At 34.4% G+C, this 23455-nt stretch overlaps 1 protein-coding gene across 1 annotated transcript; it reads left to right on the forward strand.

Moving 5' to 3' along the window:
- Positions 1-222: 222 nt before the first annotated feature.
- Positions 223-7914, forward strand: LOC131028630 (NAC domain-containing protein 78). The gene is made up of 7 exons (XM_057958945.2): positions 223-377; positions 2684-3433; positions 4781-5058; positions 5207-5626; positions 5948-6412; positions 6687-6831; positions 6941-7914. Exons 2-7 carry the CDS (start codon positions 3277-3279, stop codon positions 7471-7473), a joined length of 1998 nt encoding a protein of 665 aa, XP_057814928.2. The 5' UTR covers positions 223-377; positions 2684-3276; the 3' UTR covers positions 7474-7914.
- Positions 7915-23455: the final 15541 nt, after the last annotated feature.

Here is a 23455-nt window from a genome sequence, read left to right on the forward strand (position 1 = left end):
AATTAAGAAAAAAAAATTTAAATTTTTTTTTTTTTACCAAACACTACAAAATTCACATACCCCTAACTTTAAAATACTCCGAAAACTTTCAGCAACATCAACAAAAATATTTTAAGAAGTCCCCTCCATAGGACCCCACGCTTAGTCAAGGAGTTAGACAAGATAATAAAATTACAGATGGTATGCTGTGAGAAGGTTCATAAGGCGGCTAAATCCAGGGTTAGTTCAGTGGTCAAGCTAGAGGCGATCGGAGTTAACGGTTGACTACGGCGGTGTCATGGGCTTTTTAAGCCCATAAAAGCCCATGACAGTGCAATACTGTGTTTACTATTTTTCATGTAGAGGTCTGGAGACGAAGGACGAATTTCGTCTTTCAGGTACGATAATTTCTCCAGTTCCACTTTAGGCTTGTCTGTGAATGAATTTGGCCTGCAGTGTGTTTTTGCAGGGGCCTTTTCCGCGCTTTTTGATCTTGGAATCGCCCAATTTGGGTCTGTTTCGATGTTTTTCTTTGTTTCTTTGGCGGGGGTTTGTTAAATGATTAAAGCTGTTTGTTGGATGTATGCGTTGATTTCTTCAACGGGATAATCGGTTGAAGTTTGATGCGCAGCTTTTTAAGGGTTTGGGTGTCTGCGCATGGGTTTTTAGCTTGAATATAGTTGGTTCTGTCTGAAATACGTTGGTTGTTTTGTGCAAGTTGCTGCTTGATTTCAGATTACAGACGAGATCGCTTGAATACTGTCAATATTGTACCTATGGATTTGCAATTGGGGTTTTATCTTGTAGTTTTGAATGGACTGTCATGATCTTGAAAGGATATTGATATTTGAATAATAAAGCTTCTGGATAGAAGTTTTTTTTGATTCATAATTTGTGCTGTTCTTCGTCTCTTGTATTTGGAAATGCCTTCGAATTCTGATTTCATTATGCGGGTTTCATGATTGTTGTTCATTTTTTTATCTTTTATCTGTTTGATTAATTTGCTTTCTGCCAAATCTTGGCCGGGCTGAGGGGTTTTGTGTATGAAGTATTTGTCTGATCAAATTCACCCAGTCTGGCTTGTAGTGACGTAGCACTCAAGTTTTACATGTGTATGAGGTATTTGTTTGGTCAAATTCACCCAGAGCTTATATCTGGCTTGTAGTGACGTAGCACTCCAGTGTTACATGTGTATGAGGTATTTGTTTGATCAAATTCACCCAGAGCTTATATCTGGCTTGTAGTGACGTAGCACTCAAGTTCTACATGTGTATGAGGTATTTGTTTGATCAAATTCACCCAGAGCTTATATATGGCTTGTAGCGACGTAGCACTCAAGCTTTACATGTCTTCTGGGGCTCTGCTATGAATGCTTAATGGATTTGTCACTTGAGTCATGTTTGTCAGGGTTTTACAAATTTTTTTAGCTGGCTGTTTATGGTAGTCTGCTATGAAAGCTCAATGGATTGATCACTTGAGTCTTGTTTGTCAGGGTTTTGCAATTTTTTTAGTTGGCTGTTTATGGTAGTTTTTAGGGTGGAACCATGTATAAGTGGGTTGGGGTGTTTTGGGCTTTTTATTCGAGAATCACAATGCGGTTTTTATCCCAAGTACTTTACCTTCGAATATTGGTTTCAGAAGGTTTGTCGCTGTGTGATTGTGGCGTTAATGTTCTAAATATGCTTTTATGGAAGGCTTTGTCTATTGTAATAGGGTCTTTTTATCTTGGTTGTACCGGAATTCAGCTTGTTTGCCCAGAGATTCTTTGTTTTCTTCTTGTGATTTCAAGCTTGAATTCAGTTTCGAACTGAGATCATGTAAATGAAGTGATGCCGAGGGTTTTGGAATTGATTTGAGAACCTAAGCAAGATCATGTAAATTACTTATAAGTGGAACTATGTGTTTCGGAATTTCTCACAAGCATCTAGCTTTGAATAAGTTAGTTATCTTGTAAATTTAATATTTATTGGTAGTTTGTGAGGGTTGTATAACATGAAATTGTGCAGTCCAGTTTGCGGAGTGTTTGGGGGCTTTTTTTTGTAGGCAGGGTTGTGCTTGAATCATCTATCATGTTTGCTTTTATTTTGCATAAATTGTAGGTTATGTATTGATTTTAACTGGGATCAATCAAATATTTAGCACTGTGGGTTTCGGAATCCTTGCTTGGTAAGTGTTTTGTTATCTTGTAAATATATTGGTAACAGCTTTGAAAAGCAAGGGATGCCGCTTTTAAAATGGGGTTTCTGAAAATTTATTTTAGGAATTATAATTTATGGGTTTAGTCTTTGGACTGTTTTGCTGTTGTTGTATAATCGTCTGGGTGTGCTCGACTTCCCCATTTGGTAAGTATTATTGTTCCCCTTTTTTTTTGATAGGCATTATTGTTCTCATTTTGTCTGTTATGTAGAATGTTTTTTTTTTTTTTTTCGCTTATTCCGGTCTAGTATGAAGGTTTGAAGAACTATTTGAAACTGCTGCTTTTTTAACATCTGCAATTGAAAACAGTCAAATAATGCATTGGCCTATAGTTGTTGTAAGATATTTGAAGTAAGCTGCTACTGAGTTGGTTTCTGCAAGTGGCAGATTTTTTGAATATTGGCTTATTTTAATTACATATTGAGAAATTTTAGATGTGTGTTTGTGGACATAAAATTTATGTATGATTTAATGTATTGACTGACCTCTTTGCGTTGGGTTTTGTCAGGGGGTTTCATAGGTAGGCTTCCTTGAGAGGCAAAGAAGCTTGGTCCTGTTACTTCCATGTCAAGGAAACGAAGAATTGGTGGTAGAGGTTCTCCACTTGTTGAACATTGCTGTTTTTTGTGTCGAGGTGCACAGTGGTTTATTGGACAAAGTTTGATAAAGGATATTATGACCTGAGTAGAAGTTGTTGCCTCTAAATTTCAGTAGATTCCTCTGAGATTGTGAAGAATTTATTATTTCTTTCGGGAAAATTTCTGGCCAGAATATTGTTTTACAAGGTTTTGCTGAGGTTTGGTGAGCTTAGCCAGGGAAATTTGAGGGGCTTGAGTTTTGCAGATTTAGATAAATCATTCATCAGTTTCTCGGAGTGGTGGAGGTTTAGAGATTGTCTGACAGCCTTGATATCTTACTCAGCAATTCTTATGCGAATTTTGTTGGACGGTTATTTTGGCAATTAATTTATTGTAGACAACTCAGAGTCTGGGGAGTTGTGGGTTTGTAGATAGTGTGCTGTACAGCTTATTGTGAAGATCTGAAGATCTTTGCAGGAAAGTGCATATAATACCTTTTTCTGTCATTTTGACCATCAATCAAATGGGGCGAGTTTCTTTATTACCTGGATTCCGTTTTCACCCAACTGATGAGGAGCTTGTTGTCTATTATCTGAAGAGAAGAATTTGTGGCCGCCCGGTTAAACCTGATGTGATTGCCGAAGTTGACATATACAAGTGCGAGCCCTGGGATTTGCCTGGTAAAGTTTTAATCATTTATACTAAATGTTGATTGGTTTTTAAGTTTTGCACAGCTATATATTGGCTTTATTATCTGTTTTATGTGTTGTTGCATGGTCTTGAACATGTGCTGGTATCTCTAATCTATAAGCAGCATTTTTTTGAAATCATTTCATTACCTGGAGAATTTATTTAATATGTTTATAGCAGTTCAAAGGTTAAATTATTTCATCTCTTCAAGAATTCATATGATTTGTTTATAGGAGATTAAAAGCATGAAATATTTAATTTGAATTTGAAAGAATACTTGTGTGTTTTTAGTAATTTCTGAGGTTTCATCCATTTCAGAAAATAAAATATGTTAGTATGTATGAAAAAGCAGAGAAACTATTATATATAGTTTTAGAATTTGGTGTATACAGTGGCTTATGCTTTTTGAACAAAAATATCATTTGATGAATTTAATAATTTATGTTTAGAAAACATTGTAAAAATTTGAGATTAATCAGTGGAAGGGCTATATGGATACTTAGGGATATGTGTGTGTGTCAGTTGAATATTTTCTATTTGTTGGAATTCTCATCATGTGTGAATTGATATTATACTAGTGAAAAACCATACATGCCTGGGTTTGTGTTCATTGCTGATAGGTGATATACTTCCATTGATTTATGTAACTCTCAAAATTTTGCCCTTTGTTTTTTGACCTATTTCCCCGTAGTGCTTTTGCTACCAGGCTGATGGCCAATGTGACTGCCCTTTGTTGGACGCTTCTAGAGCCTTGTTTGAGGTATCATGCCCTTTTCCTATCTGTCAATGATCTTGTTGGTCTCTCTATGACCTTTGGTTTTGTCCTTCAAGCTCCTCACCTCTTTGGGACCTGTAAGAATGTTGGTTGATTGATTTGATTGTCTTTTGTGCCCTACTCTGAAAGCAAACTTGCTAATTAACCTCTAGAAAAAGTAAATACAAAGTATCTTGACACAGTATAGAGCAAATTTTGAAGGCAAAGGGACATTCAAAAAACAGATGCTCAAAATTTTCTAAGACATTGAAAATCTGTTCTTTATTTATTTATCAACTAATATTGCACATTCTAGTTGTCTGATAACGTTACTGGATATCTGTTCGTAACATCCTAGTTGGCTGACCAAATTACTGGATACCTGTTTGTAAAATGACAAGTTGCAGTGATGTGTGTGTTTTTGAATTCCAATACTATTATAAAACCAATAAGGGTTTGTTTATGTTAATATGTCTAGGTTCTTATTGTTTTCAATAGTTGAACATAATCATACTGAGGTTTCATGTTTAAATCAAATTGTAAAGTTTTTATGTGGTTACTTATAATGTGTATTCTGTTACAGCCAAATCTCATCTGCGGAGTAGAGACTTGGAGAGGTACTTTTTCAGCCCTAAAGACAGAAAATATCCTAATGGTTCGCGGACAAATCGAGCAACTCGAAAAGGTTACTGGAAGGCCACTGGGAAAGATCGTGCAATTTCTTCAAATTCTCGGATAGTGGGTATGAAAAAAACTCTAGTATTTTACACAGGACGTGCTCCACATGGAGAAAGGACAAACTGGGTGATGCATGAATATAGGTTTGAAGACAAGGTTTTACAAAATTCAAATGTAATTCAGGTGAGGATAATATATGATTCAAGATTAAGAAACAATGCTGTTTGCATCAGAGATTGGATTTTTTTTGCAATTAAGTATTTAACAGCTAGAGCTTGCAATATTTAGGTGTCCAAATTGCTGACATATTATTATTGTTTATTGATTGTAGGACTCTTTTGCTCTTTGTCGAGTATTCCAGAAGAGTGGACCAGGTCCAAAGAATGGGGAGCAATATGGGGCTCCATTTAAAGAGGAAGAGTGGGATGATACTAATGATGATGGAGTGGTGTTACTAGCAGGAGAGGATCCTACTTCATCCGTCAGACAATCTTCAAATAGTGACAGGGAAGCTGACAAGGAGGATACACTCTCTGAGCAAGCGCCAGAAGAAGAGGGCTCTTTGGTACTCACAGATGAAGTATCCGTACCAATAAAAGGGATAGAAGATACCCAAAAATTTTCAGAGCAAGTTTCTGTTTTTCCAGGAGATACTCAAGTACCAGATGATGCTCTTCAAAGATATTTAGTAGCGTGCATGGTTGATCCAGAGGGCAATGGCTTGCACCCAAATGGCTGCAATGATGATAAGGTAAATATCTATGGTGGTTTGATCTTTTATATATGTATCACTAGTGTTGGGGTGTATTCATTTTTATTTCATTTTTCACATGGTCTAGTACAGCTTTCTAAAAAAATTCTTGTAGGCATTTGGATCCAATGACGCAGAGGGTTGATGCATTATAGATATCTTTGCATGGAATTCTACTTTCAAATTTTCTAAGTTGATGGAATTGATAAATAATTTATGGTATCTGAAAATTTATATAAACAAGCTATAATTTGTGCCCTTGGTGTATGGCCTAAACTTTCCTGCATACTTTACTAAACAGGCTTCTGTTTGTGGAAGCAGGATGACATGATGCCAAATGAAATTTCAACGCATGCACCTGCATCAGTGATGCAGGAGGAGGAGGCAAATGCATTTTTTTCTGAACTTGAAGATATTAGCTTAATAAATAATGAGAGGAATGGAAATGAAGCTTGTTTGATGGCTCTACAAGGCATAGAAAGCAATGAGCATAGAGAAGAATCATTCATGCTAAATATTCAATCATCGTCACATGCTCTTGTTGAAGGGGATTTCTTAGAGATGAACGACTTGATTAATGACTTCCCAAGTGGACTAGATTCTGGTTTAGGAAATTATAATGACTCAGATATGTACTTTGATGCTTCAGACAACTTTCACGGTTTGTTTGATGCCTCAACATCCTGGAATGGACTTGAGGATCTGCCGGAGGGTTTACTGCTTGATGAGACACTGGTGCCTGAAAGAACTTATGCTGGGCCTCATGGGTACGATATGCGTCAGGAGGTAAGAACTTATATGGCTTGGTAGCAGAAGTGGGTCATACATGCAGATTATCTTCATCGGCTGCATGTTTTTGTTTTTTTGGATCTCTCAACTGTTGTTGAAATGTTTAGAAAATGATGAAAAACATGCTCTTGGGGTTCTAAGGGATGATGTTTGCAGCTTCAAACTGGTCACCGGAACCTTGTACCCAGAAAATTTGATAACTTCTTTAGTAGTAACTATGCTCTTCTTTTGCTCTGTTATCTCTATTACTAAGTTTTCAATTTCCAAACAGGCCTTTGATAATAATGTAGGTTCACATTCGGCACAAGTTGAAGATAATTTAGCCACCCAATTTTCAACACAAGAGCAAAGGGTGAATAGAAATATGTTTGCCTCTGGAGAGGTATATGATACATGGAATTTGGTGCCTGCCACAGGTAGAATGTCATGTTGCATATGTGTACATTTTGGAATGAAAGATAAAATTGATGCTTCTTTACTCGTTCACTTTTCTGTCTATCTTAGCCTAGTTGTTCTTTTGTATAGGTAATGAGTATACTGCACAGATGCAGCCCATGAATGCTTCTATGCACCATGAGAAGGGCAATGATGAATCCACATCTGGTCTATTGTCAAGAGTTGTAAATATGTTGGGGTCCGTTCCAACACTTCCAGCATCAGCTGCCGAATATCCTTCCAAAAATGGCTCATTAAGTAAACATTCAATACATGTTAGAGCTGCAAATGCTCAAATCACTGCATTAACAGTGACCTGCACATGCCCAAAGAGTACAGAAAGCAAGGGAGAGAGTGCAACCAAGGATTCGCTTTGCAGTTGTTCTTCTGATGTAGCCTATGAAATCATGCAAGGTTCATTTATGGCCAATGGGCCTGTAAAGGGTACTGCTGGGTTTGAATCAAATAAATCTGAAATTCCCCAAAGAAACACAGTCAGGAAATCAAGGAGTGGATTCCTTTTTGTTTTCTTCTTAGGAGCTTTTTCGGCATTAATGTGGATTCTGATGATTGGAGCTACTTTTAAGTTCAGCAGGTCCCTCTGGAGGAAAATATTTTCATAGCAAGAAGCTACTGTTTGGTAAAAGTAAATCAACATGATATTTGGCAATATCGAAATTTTAGGTGGACATGATTTTTGGGCGGTTCATATTGTTTTTGGGCACCAAAATTTAATTATATTTTCCTTTCTCTTCTAAAATAGGCATTACAGGAGAGAACTACCTCTAGATTTTTATATGCAATGTGAAAATTTTGACGTAGCCTCGCTGAAAGGCTAAGAAGGATATTCCGTGTTAATATATTTTGGAATTTTTGCAAGCACAAGGTAGCGTGCCCATTTCTGCGAGGATGATAGAGTGAGTGGAACTACATTTTTATATTTAAACTACATGATAGAGTGAATGGAACTACATTTTTATATTTAAACTATTCACAAGCTGGTATTAGCTTATAATTTTTGTCAAATAGAAGGTTGTCAGTGGCAGTTGTATCTTGTGCACCAATGTTGTCTCAGGCATTAGTTTTTGATTTATTTTATTTTCATAATTTGTTGTTTTTGTTCATGATGTATTGTTATTATTATTATCATTTTAGTTTTACTTCTTGTAGATGTTTCCTCTTCATCTGTTGGACTCTGGATGTATATGATATAAAATCCCATAGAGAATGGACAACTCGTGCAATCTTCCTGTGCTATTCATTGTTAAAACTGTCCTCTTTTTGTGGATGCATCCCTTTGGTTCCGGCTACGAATGTGAACCGGATAGCTAGGATATGTCACCTCGCTGCACCCTGTTTTGGGGAAGTGCTTATCCAGCCAACTAAAATGTGTCTCATAGGGGAGAGTTTTCAAATTGAAAGTTAGGGTGTTATCCTTCATATGAATTGCGTTTTAGTTGGTTGGAGAGCCACTTCATTTTTTCATCAGAGTATGCGTCATCATATTCAGTCGCTTCCCTTTGTATGGTACATGTTAGCCACTTCCCTTTTTCATCTGAGTATGCGCCATCATATATGCACAGCATTTGTATGGTACATATTAGCCGAAAAGTTTTTTTGTACTCTAAAATTCTTAGTTAGCAAATCTAATTATACAATGATTAGAATGATCATTCTGCAACTCAATGTTCTATTCTGCCAAAGAATAAAATTTACCCGACGTGCATTCTAAACATTTATAGAGATCACTAGCATGTTAATAACAATGTCAGAGTTTCTTTAGTTTTGGGGGTTGAGATACTTCCTTTGTAATGGGTTTGATTGATTATTGAATGAATGGGTTTTAATGATGTCCATGAGACCCAATGGTCTATAAGGGACTTACAGGTTCAACTTATCCCAGTTTCAGATTCTTTTCCATGCTGGATCTTCTCTTGTGAATCTTGATTAAGAGGTTTGCTGTTTTGTGAAGTCTCGATTTTTCAAAAAGTTTGTTCAGATTATCTACTTTTAATTCATTCCCAAAATGGCTGCTAATGTCTTCATACGGTGTACATTCTATAATGAAATGCCATTTTGTTTAACTGGCTGCGAATATCTTTATATGCTGTACATTTCATAATGAAATGCCATTCTGTTTCTACTGTCTTTTTGTTGCTAAAAAGGCATGCTCTTTCTTACCACTCTTCTTTAGGCACCTTCAATCTACTAGTTTCACATCTCAAATGGTGAGGTCCAGTCCTTAATTGTGCAATTAGAATTTTGGCCTTATAGTTGATCGTAGATCTCAAATATTCCTAAATTTCTTTAAGACCCACTTTTTTTATCTCCTTTTTGTTGTTGGGGCAGTTGTGCAAATTTATGCCCCACTTGTTCATCCATTTATTATTTTGTTTCTTCCAAGTTTTTTCCTATGATATGACTTAAGTTTTCATCAACAATCAAGATGGGCCAATGGTGCTTATCCATACTTTCCACCTTTTTTAAGTAGCATAACAACCAAATGACCATTGAAGCCTCAACTGAGTACATACCAGCTTCAACCAAAAGGATCTCACATGGTATTGTTGATTTGACTTTGACGTTGCTAGTGATAAGACGTTTTTGTATTCTCTCTATTTGTCTCCATTTGAGGTTCGACATGTTATTCCTCCAAACTTCACACCCATAAAGGATAACCGGAACCACTAGCAAATTGAAAAGTGTTTTCTTAGTTTTCCAATTCCACAACTCCGCTTTCTTACATCTTTTTTGAAGAAGGTATAAAGCTCTCCAACCCCCTTTATCCTTTTTGATCTACATGTTTCCCAGTTGAGCTTATTGTGGAAGTCAATTTTCTTAGTATTTATATTCAACCACTACCTCCAAGGGGCTGCCCTCGAATATAAAATCTACTTGTTGGTGTCTCTTCTTCAAAGAAAAGATCATGACCTTGGTCTTGTTGGTATTTACTTGCATCCCAACTTCTTGACAAAATAACTTAAGAGCCTTCAAGTGTTCTCTCAAACCTTGTGCAGATTTTGTTATAAGAATGAGATCATCAGCATATAAAAGCAATTTCATCACGTAGCTTGCCAACTGGATACCTTCTCCATTTGTATTGTTTAACCACTCTTCAAGTTTATCAATATATAAGCCAAACAAAGTGGGAGATAAAAGACACCCTTTTTTGACCCCAATGTTGTTGCCGAAACATTTAGACATTCCATCTTTACTTCTGATTTTAGCTCTAACCTGTTCATATAGTTTGTGAACAACAGCCCCAAGTTCTTTTGGATTCCCAAGTTCTTCCATTTTACACCAACGCTGGTCCCTAGGTATAGTATCAAAGGCTTTTTTGAAATCCATGAAGAAGCAAAAGGCTTCTTCACCTTGATTATCTCACACTTTTTCAATGAAATGTTTTAGCGTAATATAATGATCAATGGTGGAGTGTTTTGAGAGGAAGTCAGCCTGTCCTCTAGCCCCTTTTCCCTCTTTTTCTGCCTATTTGTTGATCCTACATTCTATCATACTCCCAAAAAGTTTTCCAAAGAAGGGGTTGACCATAATAGTACGGTAATTAGAAGGATTATTGACATCTCCACTTTTGTGGAGACGAATAACAACACTAGTTGTCCATTCAACTGAACAGCTATTTCGTATAACTCCATTAAAAATTTGCTTGATATGTGGAGCTAGGAGCTCTATACTCCATTTTAAAAATTCTGCTTGTAGACCATCAATATCCTGTGCTTTACCACTTGCCAGATTCTTTTTACCTTGTTTGATGTCCATTACTGAAATAAGTTCAGCTAAAGTGTCAATTGTGGGTGGATTCATTTTCTCATTTGTTCGTTCATAGAGGAGCTTTGCATACTCCATTCATTGGGCATCTATGATAATATTTTCTGTGTTCTTTTTCTTTTCTTGCAATTCCCTCCAAAATCCTTTGGGATTGTGTTTCCCCAAAGCAATTAGTTCTTTCCTTCTTGAGATCACAAAACTTTCTTTTTTTGATTTTATCAATTGTTTGTATATTAACTTGTGTTCCTTGTTTGATTCTTTCTCTGTAAGAGATTTTTTCGCAGCTTTGCACTCTTCGTCATACCAAGGATTAGTTGGGAATGTATTTGACACTCTCTTCCTAGATTTAGAACGCTTACACACCATCAGAGCTTTGTGTATTAAAGGAATCAACTTATTGCTGCTAACATACTCTTTTTCCCTATTCTTTCTTTTGTTCTCCATGCTGTTTTTTCCAACTACAAGTATTTTTCAAGAACTGCCTTGAAAGTGTCCCGGTTTTCTTGATTTATAAGGATTTTGCCTTGTGTTCTGACCTTCCTGATAGATTGTTGGTTCTGCCCTTCTTGTGGTCCTCTAACATTTATGCCAAACTTAATACAAAGGGGCATATGATCAAAGTTCAACTCTATGGGATAACCTTCAATGACGAAGTCTAATAACTTGGAAATATATCTCTGAGAACATATTACGTAGTCAACCACACTTTGCCCATTGTATGTTTTGCAAGTGATACTCTTGGATCTTGGCCAATTTTCATCTAGTACTAGAGCAAAACTGAATGGCAGAGAGACCTCTTGTTAGCAGAACACCACCTTGCATGGTAATCCACGTTACTTTTGATTATTTAGTTATTCTTTGTTTGGGCAGAGGCCATGACAAATTATCAGGGGAGTAAAAACATAACATATATAAGACCTATATAGATTTTAAAAAAACATCAGCCAACTAATCGGTCTTCTAAATGCTTATTTTGTTTAGAAAGGGAGTTCACCAATTCAAAGATCCTCGGGGTTTTAATATGCTTGATTGGGTCACTTGGCAATATATAAAGAGCATCATGGGACGAGTGATAAATATAGGGCGTTTTGTAATTTTTAGTTCTTTTTATCTTTCTATGAAACTATTTATAGGGAATGAATTTTTTTTTAGGATTGGAGATGGCTTTTGTTTTAGTTCTTTCAATTATCTCTTTGAAGAAGGTTTATTTTTAGATTCCTCTTTGCTGGCCTTTTGCTTGGCTTAATCATAAGTGAAAATGTTTGAAAATGTAGGTTTAGCTCCAAATTTTGGACTAAGATGTGTTATAATACACAAATCACATTGATATTGAAATTGAAGTGTTGAGTTTGGAAAATTTCAATTTGCTAAAAAGCAATGGATGGTTGTGCTTGAAAACTTTCCTACTATTTTTCACCATGAAATAAATTGGAAAGAAGTGTTTTTTTTTGTTTTGGTATGCACATCAATGTTATTGCTGATTCAATTGAACAAGTTAGTTTAAAGCATATGTGAAAGATAGATGTTCTGCATTGTTTTTTAACATTTGTCATCAAACAATTGATATTTTAAGGGATTTACTTTGAACGTTTTTTTCAGTTGTTTTTGTTTTTGATTTCATAGCTTCTATTTGTATGCAACAAGAATATTAAGGTCTCTGATCAACTTTAGCGAATCAAAGAACAAGTGTTACAATTTCAGTTGATAAACAATGTTAGTCAAAGTAATCTTAATTGATAGTTGGTTGAGTTGTAAATTGGTAGTTTAGGTTTTTCTTGTTTTAGCTATTAATTGATAGCTTTCATTCTTGTGACCCTTTTTTGTTCTTTATATAAAATTGGATTTTGTAAAAATAATTTTATTTTGATTAACTAATCTTTGACATTTTATTTTGAAAGAAAGTGGAGCTGTGGATTTATTTCTATAATACCTAATTTGAAAGAAAAGATGAATAGAAAATACATAAGAAAGAAAGTACGGAATAAATATAGCAATTATTTGGTAGAGTAAATTTTAAAATAAAAGTTGTAAAATAAATGGTTGTATTAAAAAAATGGTATAATATAATATTTATTATACTTTTTATAGTAAACAAAATAAAATATTTATTAAAATAGTAAATGCCACATGTTAAAGTAAAATGTAAATGTTTGTGAATTCTAATGTCAAATGAAATTACTCTTCCAAGTAAATAAAATGACTTGAAATTATATTTGCTGAAGCCTTTTAGATAGATATATTTAGGATATTTATACTAGTAATAATTTTAGTTATGATATCATTCAACACTTATATATGAAGTAATTTTGGCAATGTAAAGGTACATTACATAGAACCCATATAAAGCAACCAATAAATGAAAATGCCAATACATTAGTCCATAGAGAAGAATCACAAAGCCATAAGTTAATGCCATCTAAAGGTGGTGCCCAAATAATTTAGCTAGTTGAGATGAATATAAAACACGATAAAAAGTACTTTGCAAGAGAGAAACAACACAATGATGTATATAATTTTTTTTGGAATAAAAATTCTATTTCCAAACTTAAAACTAATGCATTAGTAAAACTACTAGTTATACTAGGCACAAAGTACTTTGTAAGAGAGAAACAACACAATGATGCATCTAATTTTTTTTAGAATAAAAATTCTCTTTCCAAACTTAAAACTAATGCATTAGTAAAACTACTAGTTATACTAGGCACAATACACGATTCTTTACAAAGACAATACCAACACTCAAAAAAATAAATAAATTGGTAGCATAATAATACCTTAAAAAATGTACCATGCAAACTCCATCCCAAACAACCAATTCAATACATGAAACCACCAAAGTAAAAAATAAATAAATTGGTAGCATAATAATACTTTAAAAAATGTACCATGCAAACTCCATCCCAAACAACCAATTCAATACTTGAAACCACCAAAGTAAATTACAAAATCATGAGTTAATGTTGAAATTAGGGGAAAGAGATCTTAGGACTAATCACTACAATAAAACAGATCTCAATCCCTTTCATAACATTGGAACTTGGAACTGGGACATGCCTAACTATTGTCCCCAAGGAGAGCTAGGCATTGGGGTTTTGTTCTTTTGTTGCTTGAACTAGGCTTACAATGACAAAATGACTAAATTCAACAATATGCACAGATACAAAATGAAAATAGTAAATAGTAAGGAAGGTCTAAGATGAATAGTAAGGAAGGTCTAAGATGAGAATACAAAGAAGAACTTGTTACTAGAACCTGAAGTTGATTATGTTGGATAAAAGCATTGGGTGCCTAGTTCAGAGGTGGTGGAGACTTTGAGAGACAATTGGAAATGCAATCAGGAAACTCTACACATTTGTCTCCTGAAAATATGGACTACTATGTTGGGCAAAAGCATTGGGTGCCCTAGTTCAGAGGTGGTGGAGACTTTGAGAGACAATTGGAAATGCAATTAGGAAACTCTACACATTTGTCTCCTGAAAATATGGACCATTATAGTAGGACAAAGGTACTGGTTGCTCTAGTCAAAGGTTTTCATCCATTTGAAGATTGACACTATCTACTCTGCTCACTTTTTCACTCTGAGATTTATACTTGCACACACAAAAAACAATAAAAAAGTGTTAAGCACACAAAAAACAATAAAAAAGTGTTATGCCCATGCAAGCCAAAAAAGTGTTATGCACACAAAAAACAATAAAAAAGTGTTATGCCCATGTAAGGGCTTGCCTAAGTCAAACCCCATGTTAGTGTTCCCACTTCCATAATGGTTAATAATGTGGTAAGAGTGCATGACCTCCCAAGGACAACGACTAAACAAATGATGAAATGTTGAAATGCTAAGATATTACCTCAAGTATGAAACTCTCATGGAATCTCACATAAGGCTTGATGATGTGATGCTCATGAAGTCTTGCAATAGGAAAAGACATAATATACTTGATCATAATTTTTGTAGCCGACTTCAATGTTTGGATGCTTTGCTCCTTGAATGCAAATTTGTGCTTGAATGATTTGAATTGCCCACTTAAGAATGTGGATTGCTCATTTGAATGAGCTAGAAAGTGTTAGAATTTGAAGTGAGAAAAGGAGTTATATTTATATGTAACTTACACCTTTTTTATATAATAGCCAAACCGTTAGGAATTGAGGAATAAACTAAGTTTGCCAAAATGGTCCTTTAATCAAGCACATCCATACATAAATTAGGAACATGTCGAAATGGGTTCTAAATCTAGTGTGAAATTGTTAAGGTCAACAAATTACTAACACTAAATTTAGCCTCCACTTTAGTGGGAGTAAGAACTTACATTCATGTCCGCAATAAAATAAGTCAAAGATCCTTTCATCAAAACATATCAAAACATTGAAGAGATGGGATGACTCTAAACTAGGAAAGGTGGTAGCCCCCACATAAATAATTAAAGAAGTCAATAGATTTTATTTTGTAACCACTTATTAATAAATTCAAAATTAACATTATTAATTACTAATATCTATACACTTTAGAAATAAATCTTCAATATTCTAAACTTTTAAAAATTAAAATCAAATATATTTATCTACTCACACATGTCCATATTAATTATTCCATTAAAAAAACTCATTCAATACTGCATCATTTCAAGAAAGAAATATTTGTAGAAACAACAATCTAATTCTTAAACAATTGTTAAAGTTTTTTTCTTTTTCTTTCCTTCTCAACAAAGTTGTATGTTCCCATATCGCACATTATAAGAGAACCATTGTCACTAACGTGAAAAATGAGACCTCTAGGAGGGCTAGAGGAAGACAACATTTATTTTAAAACTAGTAATGATTAGGAATGCATTGGAATTAAGGTGTTAATAGAAAAACTCTAAAGTCAACCAATTTAATATTTCTTGAGAAGAATCATAATCTAGTATAGGATCATACCTACTTTAAAGTATTAGGAATAAAAGACACTGTTTTGAATTTTTTAAGAGATTTAAAGATTCAAAGATTTATAAATGCTTTTAACATTGATGTGAGCTCTTTCAAATCTTAAAAGATCAAAACTCAATGCAAGCATATTTATTAGATTGTCTTAAGAAAATTTAAATAATTCATAACAAATAATTAGACAAAGAAATTGAATCACAATCTAATTTAAAGAGATTTATTAAATGAATAAACTATTAATTCAACAATGCTTATTAGATAATTAGAGTGATAATTCAATTAATAAATGATTCATAATAAATAAATAAATTTTAAAAAATAAATTAATTTGTAAATTAATAAACCCCATAGAATTGTAAGAATGGAGTCAGCTTGCTAGAGAATTCTAGTTGCAATTCTAGTTATTAGCATAGAACAACTATTCAACTAGAATTGTTACTCTAACAAGGTGCTCCTCTTCTATAAGTTTATGGGAGGGTTATTCTAGGTCGAATCTAATTTATAAAAAAATATTAAATAAAAATAAACGGACTCAATTAATATTATCTACATAAATATGTTTTTAATTCTCTCATATAAAATCTCTTATATAAAATGAATTCTCCCACAAATTTAATATATTTAATATCAATATTTTTCTTTAAAAAAAAAACAAAAAAAAAAACAAATTAAAATTCAATTTATAATAGATATATCCAAGGAAAAAAAAGGTAAGAGGGACACAAGGTCAAGGTAGAGGGACACAAGGTCAGTTCAATAACCTTATAAACATATAAACAACAAATGGACATCATAGAAGAAGCAAAAAAATTCAGCTACTTAAACGATTTTGAAAAAAGATCAGATCATCCAGTTTGCTCCATACATCAGCGAGATTGAGAGTGACAAAAGTTCATTTCTTGAGAAACATATACAAGAAGAAACTCAGAAATCTACATCTAACAAGATAAAAATATATAGTCATATTATTTGGAAGAGGAATTTAATGGCGGTGCTGCTCATCTGTGTAAGGAGATGTATCTGCAGTGGGAACACCGCCTGGTCTTCCGGCTTTGGAGCGGCCCTTCAAATGACTGTTCTTCACTTCCAGAGATTTCCCTGACATTTTGGGATCCTGCACTTTTGGGTATTCTCCCTGCTTCACTTCCACAGCTTTTCTTGACAATTTGGGGTCCTGAACTTCTGGGTATTCTCCATTATTCCCAATCTTTAACCCTCTGGCTCTCTTCAATGGAATCCATTATAGGATTACTGTATGTTTCTTTTTCTGTTACTGCAGATATATATGGTGGAAATGTGTTGTGAATTCTTGGTTTTAATGGCAGTTTTTGTGAAGGAGATGTCAAATGCATGCATTGAACAGGTGGCACCGAATTTGAGCTGAGGTACTGCATGGTTTGAGATAAGGACAAAGTAGATGTCGGATGCATATTCGCAGTGTCTTATGTGGGCAATGTGTCTTATGTGAGCATACACCGCATAAGGTGAGTATAGCTGGTTTCATAGTGACAAAAAAATCCCTTTTTTTTTTTGGAAAACATTTAGAAATCAAGAGGGATTATGCTTTCATGATTTTGATGGAATGGATATCTTTGTGTCTTTTGTTCATAATTGAAGAGATTCAATCTATGTTTCATGCTCTCGTATCGTGTAAGATGTTTTCAGTGATTTTGATGGAATGGATATCTATGTGTCTTTTGTTCATAGTTGAAGAGATTCAATCTATGGTTCATGCTCTTGTATCGTGTAAGATGTTTTAGTGATTTTGATGGAATGGTTATCTTTGTGTCTTTTGTTCATAGTCGAAGAGGTTCAATCTATGGTTCATGGTCTCGTATCGTGTAGGAAATATTTTCAGTGATTTTGTTGGAATAGATATCTTTGTGTCTTTTGTTCATAGTCGAAGAGTTTCAATCTATGGTTCATGCTCTTATATCGTGTAGATGCTTTCAGTGATTTTGATGGAATGGATATCTTTGTATCTTTTGTTCATAGATCAATCTATAGTTCATGCTCTCACATTGTGTAAGATGTTTTCAATGATTTTGATGGAATGGATATCTTTGTGTCTTTTGTTCATAGTGGAAAATGTTCAATCTATGGTTCATGCTCTCATATTATGTAGTTAAATGAATTTGGATTTAAAAGAAGAAATTATAGATTCAAGAAAAAAATGTTAAACAATATAGAAGAAGTGATAAAAAGTGATAGAAAATTATTGTTTTTGAGATTTAAAGCTATTTCTATGGCATAGAGATGTAGAGAATACATAAAATTGATTGTTTGATTTATAAATTGTCAAATATAAGATTTTGTTGTTTATGTTTATGTTTATGTTTATGTAGTTGATTACGTTAGGTTGCACAAAGCATTTCATAGTGCATAAAAAATAACTAGAAGTGTACAGTTCATGAAATTCTAGTCATAATCTAGTTTATACAAAGTCAATTTATAAATTGACGTAACTAATGACTCTGACTACAACAAAGACAGTTACACTAGAGTGATATATGTCTTGATGATGAATCACCTAGTTAGAGCCTCTTCTAAGTCATTTGACCACATCACTATCAATATTGGTATTCATTGCAATGTCAAAATCACCAAGATCAAGAAAGACATCAAAACTTACAATCCACTCAAATTCTAAATCAATTTCATCAAGGTCAATTGGTTGGTCATCCTCAATAGGACACCTAATTTTGTCCATATAGAAATTAGTCTTAATAGTTGAAAGTGAAAAACATAATGAATACAACTACAATTATGATTTTAGGTAATTTGAAAGTCTAACCTTGAGCTTTCTTTAGCTTCAAGTGAAGCTTGTCGTAAAAAAATATCAAGTCACTCATTTGTTGTTGTGTTAGGTGTTTTTCTTGGAATGTGTGTGTTAAAAAAACTCTAAGTATGCTCAAAAGTGGATGAATTGCTTCTTGGTTTCTTGGCCAAAAAAATCTCACCATTGCACTAAAAAAATAAATTATTTTAAAATGATATTTATGTTACAATATGTTAAAATATTAACACCTAAAAGAAATTGTTCAAATTTTATAGTTTATTTGGGTTGAAGGTCTTCTTGCCTTGCACTATAATGATAGTTGTGAAAAAAAAACCTTTCCCATTTATACATTGGTAACTCTATCATAACTATCTACAACAATTTTGGGCTACCAAATATTTTCTCCATGCATGTGAACAAACTTTTTGTAATCTCAAAATTATCATCTTTGAATGAGGGGTTATAGAACAACATTGGATTCAAATAGTATCCAATAGTATGGAGAGAAGATTGTAGCGATCAATTTCATCTTCTATAAATTACATTTCATAGTACTGTATATTTATCTTTGTAAAGCGGAAAAATCGAACCCTAGTTGTTCTCCCCCCCTAACTCCAAGGAGAGAGAAGGGAGGTCACTAGGGTTGATGGTTTTCACTTAGGAGAGACTTTACATTCAAAAGAGGGGTTGAAACCCACAAGATCCAATCTCACACAATGCAAGACTGGATTCTAAATGAGTTTCAAGGGTTAAGACATCAAGGATACCCTTTTTTGTAAAGAAATGTAGATAGAATGATTGAACTAGGAATGCATGTAAAGTAAGAAAGATTCGCTTATAAACAAAGATAGGGATACGGGATGAAGCCGCGGACCTGGAATTAGCAGTAAAATGTCGAGACGATGCTGTTCTGCAAATTTGAGTGAAAGTTGACAGGATGATGGCGCCCGGAGTGCACACGGTCCTCCGAAAAATCTGCGAAACGAAGGGGGATCTGTTCGTCTCTGCACAAGGATTCCAGATCTTCAATTACAGCTGCGTACCTGCAACCTACACACAGAAAAGAGAGGACGATTGGGGGGTTAGGGATTAGGGGTTTGCCTTTAGGTCAAACCCCGGTTTTGGAATTAACCAAGAAATGAGAATGCTGTAAATGTAAATGTTTGTAATGTAAACAAGTACTGGTACCTTGTTGTAAGAATGTTTCTATTCTTACATGCGAAGGTGTAATGTATGTTGTATGTTGTATGTTGTATGTGATCTCCTCTTCAATGGTTGAATCCTTGTCTTGAATGCAACACCTAGCCTTGAATGGAGACTTAGAATGCTCAATTGCTTGAAGGAATGCTTGAATGCTTGAATGTTTGAATGTTTGAATATCGCTTCCGCCTCTTGCGCACATATGTTTTCCTCCCCTTTTTTGGAAGAGGAAATGTAGTTTATATACTTGTCAATTAGGGTTGAGAGACTGATTTTCCCGACCTTAGGCCGACCTAGAAACAATATTTTCCAATTTGCAAACTTCAAGACCCGATGCCCAACAAGAGACCGGGCCCAAAAATAGGGCCAGGGACCAGGGCGCTGGGCGCCCTGGCGCCCTAGTCCTGAAGGACCAGGGCACTGGGCGCCATGGTCCCACCTCCCGGGACAACAGGGTGCAAGGAGGGATCAGGCCAAGGTGCAAAAAGATGCAGTTTTTGGTGTCGTAAACAGGTTTCGGGGTCTCCATTCAGGTTCAACGTTGCGCCGCCATCGTGAAGACCCAAATGCAGTCGAAATTGCAAGTGTCACAATTTTAGGACGCTACAATCTTATTATTTTCCATCCTATTCCTTATCACCTCCTTGGACTTATTCATGGCCTCATACAAATAATCCATTCGAGATTTTGCTCCACCCACTAGCCTAATTTTTTTTGCTTAAGTCTTTGAAAATTATACTTGTTCAATTGTATCTTAAAAATTTGCAGAATAGATATTCCCAACACTATTATGCCATCCATTTGATTTGTGAATATGAATCCTTCCACTTGTGCAAAGAAGCCTATAACAAATCTTGTCACCCCTAGTCAAATTAGTTCTTTTTCGTTAATGAAAGAACACATGATGCAAACCACCCTTATGTGATTGTAGATGAATTTGATATCCATGTGCAAGAATCCATTTTTATTTGTTGGAGAGGTTGCCTTTAGAACATGTAGTCTCCAACATCAAGAAAGTCATTTTGAAATAGAAAGAACTGAATTGGCATGGGTGTCTTGGAGGAGAACCTCATATCTCTTTCAATTAAATATTACCTCAAATTCAAATGCAATTTATTTAATATCTATATATCATGATATCTAATTAACAAGTTTCAAAGGAAGTACCTTGCCAACTAAACTACACATTTTCCCTTAAATTATGGAGCTAGTGGTGAGGATATCCATTATGAATCAAGAAAATCTACTATATAAAGAAAATTCAAGCTAACCGTTGATGCTTTTTTTATGACACTTCAAACTCAAAATAAAATACTATGTATTCTATCATCTCTTGAAAAGAGTAACCTCATATGCTAAACAATATGATCAAATAAGGCAACTCCAAGGTTTATAGTGCGAACAATCGATGTTATATTCTAGATAGACTCAATGTATGTGATGTGATATTGTTGGTAATCACAAAGGGACTTACACTTATGAACATGACTAGAATATTAAATCTAACTTGATTTATTTATAAAATAAAAGGCAAAAAGGAAGTAAGGGTTAAGAAATATAACCTAATACTAAGAACAACGATGATAAAGGATGATGCTTTAATAGACAAACTCTTTCAAACCAGGCTTTCCTTTGTCATGATAACAACAACTACACAACACTGGTACAATATCCAAAGGTAATGAAAGATTTTCATACTATGAACCACTCATTCAAATACATAATACATGTGCAATCTAAATGAACATTCACAATCAAATTGTTGTAACAATGAGATCCAAGCTAACTTTACACTATAGCTTACAGTCAACAAACAACAAAAGTACAAACCAAGAAATTCATCACATATCATTGCATTTATCCATTATAAACAATGAGCTTCAACTATATTTGAGAAGTAACAAGAAACCATGCAAATTGTAGAAACAACACATAAAGATTCACCATGCTTCAATGCAAATCATGTATTAATTTCAACAAGTCTTGACAACAACTTTGAGCTTCCTCCTCCTACTCCACTTCTAACTCTAATATCTAATTATTAACTATCAACTTTTATAGATGAGAGGTTTTAGCGTTATATAGAGGTCTCAATTACAATTCAAGGGTTTTGATTGACTCAAGATCAATGACCAAGATTACATGATGAAACCCTAATTAGGGTTAGTTGTAGCTAACTTCCCTTCAATCTATGAGAAAATTACAATGTATTGGACACATGTTCTTTCTTGAATATAGACCAATAAAAAATGAGGTTAGATATATTGAATTGTATTTGATGAAGTGACACATGTCACTTGCTTTCTCCTTGACGAATCAAGTTCATTGTATCTGGACTTGCTTACGTGGCATCCCCTGATTAGTGGATATAACTAGGCACCACATAATTATGTATATCTTGTAGATAATCACAAAGAAATGTTTGTGTTTCAAGCAATATCTCTTGATACTCAAAAATTCCAATTCCTTAATGTGATGTTGAATGGGTCATATTCCCAAATTGTATCATCTTGATCAAGTTTCTAACTTTGATTAACTATTCTGAAACTATCTCCATTCCTTGATCACTCTTGCATTTCACTTTCTTGTTTGGGAATTCACCTTGTTCACTCATTGATGATGTTTGATCCTAACTTCATGATGTCTACACTTAATATTCTTATGCATGATGCCTTTAAGTGTGATCTCCATTGTAGCTCTAAACCTAGTTCTTGGGTTTGTAGAGGAAATTCAAGATTGTCATAGCATCTATATCTTTGGTAGTGTTGAAATTGTGAATTGTATATGTTGACCTCCTCCTTGCCTTGAATCTTGTGAAGTCCTCTCTTCAAGTTGCATCCTTGAATGTGAACACCCTATCATGTTATAAATCTTTGTGATAGTATTGATGTAGAGAAATGTTGCCTTGAAATGTAGATTTTGTCCATGCATGGGTGAGTCTTCAAGTTATTTAGAATGTTCATCCTTCCTAGCATATGTAAACCTTGACCTTGATCTTGCAATCATCCTCCTTCGGCTTGAGTGTGTAGGCTTTAAACTCCTTGTGCCAAACCTGATAGAAACAAACATATTTTGATCAAAACACTAGGAAGAAAAGTAATAATAAATCAAACCATGCTTCCTACAACCCTTTAAAATTTGGAAATGAGTTTCTAAGGTTGGAAACTAATGATTTAAATCAACTTGTAGGCAAAATTTGCTTAAAGTCTTGAGTCTAGTTTTCCTCCAATTTACACTACTTATGCCTGTTGTAAGTCACGTAATGTCTAATTTCTGCTCCCTATTCACAAATTTTCTCCCTTTACATTGTAATGGATTGGATCTGATGTTGAAATGAAAACTTGATCTTTCTCTTATAGGATTCTTCACCCTTCACATTGCATCCCCAACACAAGGCAAACTTGCACATACTTAATCATTAATTGCAACCCCCCTGTAGGTCAGTTGGCTTGGTATTACTTGTTTTCTTTTGCCTTTTCAAATTTAAATTTTCACCTTCAAAATGGGCCAACTTGGCACCTTCCATTTGAGCAGGTTTGAATGTGCAAATTGAACAAGGTAAAGCCCAAGGACAAATATAATTTGACTAGTTAAGTTAATGCCTCCTTCATATGATTGAAATGGTATAAAGAAGATTGGAGCATGTATCCTCAAAAGGTTATCCATCTCACACCAAATTTAATTAGGTTAGCTCTACATATGCGAACTAGGTTCTGAGTTTTTTGGATTTAAGTCTGAGTTTCATCTATTAGGACTAATTTTACCTCTACAAGTTTGAGCGGATTTTAGAAGGCCTAATGCACAAGGTAGGGTGGATATTGAAAATTCCTTTGCACAAAATATTTAGGGTCGCAATGTTTTAGGGTACACGTGCACAAGGTAGAGTGGGTTTGGAGGGGTCTAATGCATGAGTTGAGCAC

Source organism: Cryptomeria japonica, chromosome 4 (genome assembly GCF_030272615.1).
Source record: "Cryptomeria japonica chromosome 4, Sugi_1.0, whole genome shotgun sequence".
NCBI lineage: Eukaryota > Viridiplantae > Streptophyta > Pinopsida > Cupressales > Cupressaceae > Cryptomeria > Cryptomeria japonica.

What these genes read in the sequence shown, in the direction of transcription:
- LOC131028630 (XM_057958945.2), top strand. Translation starts at nt 3,277, where the DNA reads ATGGGGCGAGTTTCTTTATTACCTGGATTCCGTTTTCACCCAACTGAT. An exon ending in CGAGCCCTGGGATTTGCCTG is followed by an intron (nt 3,434 to 4,780) that starts GTAAAGTTTTAA and finishes ATTCTGTTACAG; the next exon opens with CCAAATCTCATCTGCGGAGT. An exon ending in AAAATTCAAATGTAATTCAG is followed by an intron (nt 5,059 to 5,206) that starts GTGAGGATAATA and finishes TATTGATTGTAG; the next exon opens with GACTCTTTTGCTCTTTGTCG.